The 7,967-nt window shown below is 41.1% G+C and overlaps 1 protein-coding gene across 1 annotated transcript in view; it reads left to right on the forward strand.

Annotated features, from left to right (window-relative positions):
- The first annotated feature begins 7,444 nt into the window (after nucleotides 1–7,444).
- Nucleotides 7,445–7,967, forward strand: part of LOC308288257 (uncharacterized protein) — a 4,647-nt gene continuing 4,124 nt past the window's right edge. Inside the window, exon 1 of the mRNA XM_080729649.1 lies at nucleotides 7,445–7,666. Coding sequence (XP_080585775.1) covers nucleotides 7,582–7,666 — 85 coding nt within the window. The 5' untranslated portion in view covers nucleotides 7,445–7,581. The remainder of the gene's footprint in view (nucleotides 7,667–7,967) is intronic.

The following is a 7,967-nucleotide window of genomic DNA, read 5'->3' on the forward strand; positions in this document are numbered from 1 at the left end:
AGGATTCTTTTTAATGGACAGAAATTCAGTTTTTTAACATATTGAAGCACACTCTTGATTCTTGGGAAGTGCCATTTTATCAGTGCTGCATTACAGTAAAATCACAGGATAGGATTCGGCTTGGCCGATCCAGGATGTTTACATGGTTGTATAGAGATGTTCATTTTGGAATGTGATGAAAGCCTGCTTATGAAAGGTGTTTTGTAACCTTTTGTAGCTTCTTTGCTTTGGCAATAGTTGAAAAACTCACCAAATCTTTCTATGGTCCTTTCAAGGTTTAATCCACAGTAATACCCATTTCCTGGCTGCATTCCAAAACATTGCTAAAGCTTGCTGCTGTATTTTTCATGTTTCATTTTTCAATTTCCGCTTTTGTGATATTTGACCTCATCTAACTTTACCCAGCAACCTCTTTTAACTAAAAATGTTCTCCCCTTTCGTATATCTCAAGAACCATCCAACAGTTACCTTCACATTTGGTGTGTGCATTGCCGACGACGCAAGCGAGTCCACTGTCAATTCTGAAGTCGGTCGGATGAGCAGATTTCCACAGATGGCGTGCACCACGATAAGTCAATGTAAAGGCCAATCATGCACATTCACACTGGGTGTCACCTGCAAATGTGAATGTGAACGGGTGTCATGCGAGACAGCCTTTTAGATTTATCTAAATAATGTCACACTCGGGGACCTGACAAGTTGATCGTGTTGATAAATGCATCAGCCTCCTGCATTAGACCAGATACCCTCAAACAGTTTAGCCTGCTGTTCAGTCAAGGATTTTTGGTTTGAGAGAGAGAAACATAATTTTGGTCCCATGGCCATGTCTGAATGCTGATGCTACCTTCAGTTGTTATAGAGCAGTGCGATTCAAACGTTTCAATGTCCAAACACAGACTGATGAATTATTAAACTCTAACGTTTGCTTGTTTCAGCCACAGCACAGTAATCATACCGGTATATGTTGAGTAATAAATCTGAAATTATTTTGGTGTTGGAGTGCCACAAAATAAAATCTAAATAATGTTACCCATATGTTATGCCCTATAAACAAGCGTACTTGGTGACATTTTTGTTACATAGCATAGGTTTTGATTTACATTAATACATTTTTTAATCAGATGTAGGCCTATTTTACTTGCAAAACCTTTTTTTTATTGCAGTGTGGATGATTTTGTCCTGAAATCTAGATTAGGTAAAGATCATAGCCCCAAAGGGCTGTTCACGCTGTACACCAACCACCATAGAAGCTCTGACACAAGGTGACCTACATCAGATATTCAGACAGACTAGACATTCATTCTGGACAATTGAGAGATGTGGCTAAACATGGATATGGACAGGTGCAAGAAATGTTACCTTGACCTCAATGCCTCCAAGACCAAGACGTTATAACTTATGTGGTGAACACACCACCATCTCAGCACTGGAGATGGCTACTGTAGATCAAGAGGAAGGTGGAGGGTGTACAAATCCATGTTGAAATCAAAAAGACAAAAAGTTTAATCGTCTGAATGCCAAAACCCACACACAACCTGTCAAGGCCAGTAGATACTCAGAGGATCAGTGCCCAGATAAAAATGCATTCTACTATGCTGTCGTCAAAATATGGAATGACCTACCAAAACACATGAAGGTTCTCCACTCAGTCCCCAAACTCAAAACTAACCTTGAAGAGATTTTAAGAAATTCTTGTCCTCGAAACATTGAACTCCTTGAACACCTTTATAGTAGAATTCTTGGACCCCTGCAAGTGTTCATCCGCAAACTTTTATTTTCTTCTTATAACTGCCTTTAAACTGTTGTCTGTTGAAGTGTGCTTGTGTCCATGCATAGACCTGTGGGTTTTTAATCTGTGCTGTAGGGGATCCCTGCTGCAGCACTGCCTCTCCAAAACGGTTTAGTTTACTGGCTACAACGTCAACTTCTGCTGCAGCTGACTGCCTGATATGGAGTGCTGTGGATTTTTGGAGCTGTGTGGAACACAAGCTCCCCTATACGTGGCCGTGTGTGTAGGTATGTGGGTGGGTATGTGGGTATGTGGGTGGGTGGGTCTGTATGTAGCCTGTATGTAGTAACCCTGGGTGACCAGAGAGGTGCTGTTGAGTCTAGCCTGCCCTGAGCATCAACTGCAATACACACACACACACACACACACACACACACACACACACACACACACACACACACACACACACACACACACACACACACACACACACACACACACACACAGCTCCACTTCGAACAGAGGTTCGATTTTTTTTGGCAGGCAGACATTTCTTGCAAAAAAAATAAGAAAAAACTCCCAAGTAAAAAAGACAGACAAAATAGGTTATGTTTCATGATGTTCAGTATTCCAACAACATGGACAGCAGGTCAAACAAGTTATGTGACTTCAGTTGTTGTGTAACTCTTGCATAATAACGGTACAGGTTTGCAGGAGTGAGTGAGAATATTGACTTCCTACACACACAGTTATTATTATTGTTCCTTTTTGTTTTTGCTTTGTCTTGCTTTCATGGAAAATAAATGACAGAAAACAAATTGACCTTTATGTGCCCAGTGCTATGAAAATTCAAGGACAAATTTCAAAAACTGTTCAAGTGTTGAGGAAACGGTGTGTGTGTGTGTGTGTGTGTGTGTGTGTGTGTGTGTGTGTGTGTGTGTGTGTGTGTGTGTGTGTGTGTGTGTGTGTGTGTGTGTGTGTGTGTGTGTGTGTGTGTGTGTGTGTGTGTGTGTGAGTGAGTGAGTGAGTGAGTGAGTGAGTGAGTGAGTGAGTGAGCAACCTGCACCCCAAGGTGTGCTGGGAGGTCCATCAAGCCCACGTAACGGGAGAGCTGCTGTTGGCCCCCCAAGCTGTGGAATAAACTCCCTGTCGCTCTTATAGAACAACGGACTCACTCGCTAGCTTTCGCCGTGGACTGAAGACTCACCTTTTCAGACTCCACCTAAACCCATAGCACTACTGAAACACTCAATGACCATACAGGAAGCTAGTTAGCATTTGTTTTTTAGTTTTTCTTTTAATCTTTTTTTTTTCTTTACTGATTATATTGTTTTTCTTTAGATTGATATTCATATGCATTTGTTATATTGTTGTTGATGTTCTGACATATTATCTTGTTTATCATAGTGATGTATTATCTGCTTATTGTAAGTCGCTTTGGATTACTGTAAAAGCGTCTGCTAAATGCCTAAACTGTAAACTGTAAACTGAAGCAAAAGTTGTCAAGTGGCCGACTCTGGTATTGCACGTTTGGGCCCATATGGGCTTATATGAAGCAATGAAGGTTGGGGTTAGAACTTCAATCTACTTTGACTTCTTAGGCCCAGTGGAATAACTCACCTGACAAACAGAGAGCGAGAGAGAGCGAGAGAGAGAGAGAGAGAGAGAGAGAGAGAGAGAGAGAGACTGGTCGAGGGTTATAGTGACAAAGGAGGGGGGTAAAGTGAAGTGACAAGTGAAAAGATGAGAAACAAAAGAGAAACGGAGGTATAGATAAGCAGAGAGTGGAGACAGAGAGGCAGAGCAGTAAATTGACTTTGAGGAGGTTAAACTGCGAGAGTCTATGCCCAGAAGAGACAGATTATGATAAGGCGAGGGGGAGAAAGGAGGAGCAGATTTCATTAGGAGGCACAGGAGGAGGGAGGTGCTGGGATGAGAGCGCAAACTTCTTTTTTTTACCTGTGTTGTTAGACAAACTAATTAGGTTAGCTCTAATTAGCTTGTTTTGATTCACTAAGTCACCTTGACCTAAGATGCCTATTCGGTTAGTAGCTGAACGCACGCACACACACACACACACACACACACACACACACACACACACACACACACACACACACGCACGCACGGACGCACACGCACGGACGCACACGCACGGACGCAGACACACAATATAAAAAAGCAAGCAGACAGGTATATTGGATTTCCATGGGGGGTCAAATCCAGAGAAATTAATCAAGTTTTCATCCACAAATTTAAAACCTCTCTCTCCGTCTGTCTGTCTGTCTCTCTCTCTCTCTCTCTTACTCCACCTCGTTCTCGCTCACACACACACACACACACACACACACACACACACACACACACACACACACACACACACACACACACACACACACACACACACACACACACAGATGCCTAAAGTTTTGCAGGTTTCAATTTACAGCACTTTAATAACTTTAGCATTATTGAAAAGTAATCAGATTATGCCTTATTGTAATTGTAATCAGATTACACATTATTGCATTATTTCAGTCACATTATGTCACATAAGACAGGGGGCATTATGAACAAAGGGACGTTACAAGAAGTGAAGCAGAGACAAAATAAAAAGGAGGAAAACAGGAGAGAATGAGGAAGAGAAAGACAAGAGAACACTATAGACACGTTAATACTATATAGATGTGGCAACCAAACCATGTTGTTACTCCTGAAAGAAAGAGAGAAAGCATTATCAACTATCTTGAACTGAATGATTCTGATTGAAATCCTGTGCTGTATTGCTAAGTCACCAGTCAACTATGACTTATATATCAACAATAAATATATGAATGAATATATATATAACATATGCATTAAAATACTTGATCAAATCGATTAACAATGAATATATGAATGGATAAAAACAGCCTATATACCAATATCCACAGTGATGATGATACAGTAATTATAACTGCCATACAAGGGTGTAAAGTGAGCACTGATACTGGAAGCATTTTCAGCAATCCTGCACAAGGGTCAGTAATCAACAGTCAACAGTGTGGGTCTTGAGGCTTAGCCTTAGGTCAAGCTTTAGTGGTGGAGCCTGCGATGGCTGCTGGCATGAAGGCTTGTCCAAGTCACAGCATGGTGTGACTAGATCTGCTATTTTTGAAAAGTCGTGAAAATGTGTGCCAATCTTTGAATATATGTATTTTTTAAGCAAACATTTGTAACTATTTTGCTTCTGGGGGTCCCCTGGAACTAAATAGTTTGAGATGGGGGTCCGTGGCCAAATACATGTAATTTTGGGGGTCCTTCACGTGAAAAGGTTTGAGCACCACTGACATAGAACCATAGGTTTTTCATAAAACCCTAGAAGGATTTGAAATATTCAAAGACAAAAATAGCAGATCTACAAGCTCGCAGTGTGGCGCTTGCGCTGCAAGCTTGTATATCTGCTATTTTATAGTTAAAGCACAAAATAACGCGTAATAACGCGTTCCCAGTCTAAATGGGTTAAACCCCATCCCCCTCATGGGGGGCCCACAGTGAATCCTTGTACCCAGGGCCCAGAATTTGGTGCGAGACCCCTGCCAGTATTTCATGGTTTAACACTCATCTTCCTATATTACTGCTTAATTAATGCAGATACACAGGCACATACCGGTACACACATACACACAGCAACAGCTTGGAAGGCGTGATTCAGCTTTCAGCCTGGATGTCTCTCATTCCCTCAATATCCCTCCCATAATTCCACCCTCCTTTCTTTATTATGCTTAATTATGTCATGAGAGCTGACAGTTGTGAGCTTGTAGATCAGCTATCTTTGGCATTCGACACCATAGATAACTACAACTACTACATAGACGACAAAGTATAAATCAGGTTTTATTAATTTCCGTCATAATTTGTCTTCCTGGCATTTGCTCACTCCCCATTTCTTTCTCTCTCTCTTATAACCCTTGAGGTTTACACGTGACATTTCAGCAAATGGTCTATGGTAGTGTGAGAAATTTGATTGTTTGCTCATGAAAATTAAAATTAGTTAAAAAAAATGTAATATTTGTGGAAGGTGGAAAGAAGGAGGAGTGATGTAATGTTTTCCCCATGTCTCAATGTCTTTTTTTGTAGATTTTGAGTATAATGAAGTAAGAGTGTGTGTGTGCATGTGTGCAAGCGTGCGCGTGCACGTGCATTTGTGCGTGTGAATGAGTGTGTGTACCATGGTTTACTGTATTGGTGGGATTCGGGAACCAGAACTCCCTTTGACAATAGTAAAGCCATAAGAAAAAAAGGGAATGGTTGTGGTCTCCAGGAGTAAAGGTGTGCCCCCAGCCCCTCTGCAGCCATGTCATGTACCTGTCTTGAGGAGATAGCGGTAAAAGCATGGATAAGCAACAGCTTCCTTCAGTTAAACAGTAACAAAACTGAAGCTCTCCTTCTTGGCACACCAGACCAGATTCAGTCATGCCTCATATCTCTTCATCCCCTTCTCTTCCTCAGTCACAAACGTGGGTGTTAAGTCCTGACTTTCAATGACCGTGACCATATAAAGCATATGTGCAAAACCGCCTTCTATCATCTCAGAAACATCTTTAAACTCCACCATTCTAACTCTGGCAGAAAAGCTTCTCTATGCCTTTATCCACTCTAGACTGGACTGACTACTGCAACACTCTTCATTGGGATTCCTGGGCAAAAGTATTCAGATGTGCAGTTCAGTTTGGAAGGAATATGACTATATTAGTCATATTCATTCCTAATACAATGGGTATTGATCTCAGTGGTTGATTTAGAATTGTTAAGTGTTGTTGTAATAAGACTAAATGCCATTAGGCCTATGTGTGTCTGCTGCTGCGCATGCGTGTTTGTGTGTGTTTGAGCAAGAGCAGTGGGCAGCTCAGGCATCAATTACACATTAACCAAAGCAAACAGGGTCTCAAAATCATTTGACCTTGAACATGAAGTCTGACTGGATTAAGCCAAATTGCTCCAAAACTTGGGTATAAGTTTCAAACCTTCAATCAAGCTGGGATGTGCAATAAGAGAGTAGGTAAACACACGCAGCACAATAATCATGGTACTGTAACTGTACAAATACCGTTAAGTAAGAATACCAAACACTCAATGTAGCTCCATTTGCTTACTTTAATATCCTCTTTGTCCTGGTTAGTGCATAAGGCCACAATCACACACTGCTACTGAACCTTGTCTCATGCTTTGGCCTGTGCTTTGTCCCAGGAAAGACCCATCTCCTTCAGCTCTGTCATCACTGTCCTTTGCCAGGCGTTCTTTGATCTGCACCTCTTTCTTTTCGCAATTGCATTCCATCTCAAGGTGACTTTGGGTAACCTTTCATTTTATGTGGCTCCGCTTAGATTGTTTTACTTACGAATGTCTTCATCAAGGTATCTACACAAACATTTGCAAAAATTAGCATTTTAATGAGTTTGTGTACAAAACAAAGCAAAAATGGTAATCAGCATGATCTCTGGGTCAGCTAGGTGAGATTCAGTATGTGTCTTCAGAATTTGAAATACAATTGGCCATCAGAGTCTGCAGGCCGTGCCAGACAGAGAGGTGACTTATATTCATTAGAATGCCTTCTGAGGACAGCATTTTATTTCATTGGTTCTCCCGTCCGTCCGGCCAATCAGTCGGGGCGGAGGAAATCTCTTTGTGAACAAAGGTCACTATTCAGTCGATCAGAGAGAGACCATTGTTCAAATAAATGTGTGTATGAACCAACGGTTACTTGGGGATGAGTACAGAGAACACTCAGGCAGGCAACAGACAGAGACAGACAGAGACAGAAAGAAAGACATAATACAGAGGAGATAAACAACTGAAAAGGTTTAGGAAAGATGAAGGGTGCCGTGTTATTATTTGAGGTCCTAGCTGTCATGCTTTTGAATTTTCTTCAAATGACGACTGCTGCAAAACCTACAGGTACTGCACACACACACACACACACACACACACACACACACACACACACACACACACACACACACACACACACACACACACACACACATTTAAGTAATGCATTTCTTAGTTGCAACTCCGAAAGTCCCTTTGTGACACTGTCACACACAAAACAAATTCAGAATACTGTACACCTAATGAAAATTATACTTGAAATAATAAATGAATTATTATATAGTTCAAGTAGATCACAGGTTGTTTTTTTATTAACCCTTCTTTATTTTTATTTTTTTTGTGGAGCACAATCTTGTATTGACTGACT

The sequence above is a fragment of the Nannobrachium achirus genome (genome assembly GCF_963921795.1).
Source record: "Nannobrachium achirus genome assembly, chromosome: 7".
NCBI lineage: Eukaryota > Metazoa > Chordata > Actinopteri > Myctophiformes > Myctophidae > Nannobrachium > Nannobrachium achirus.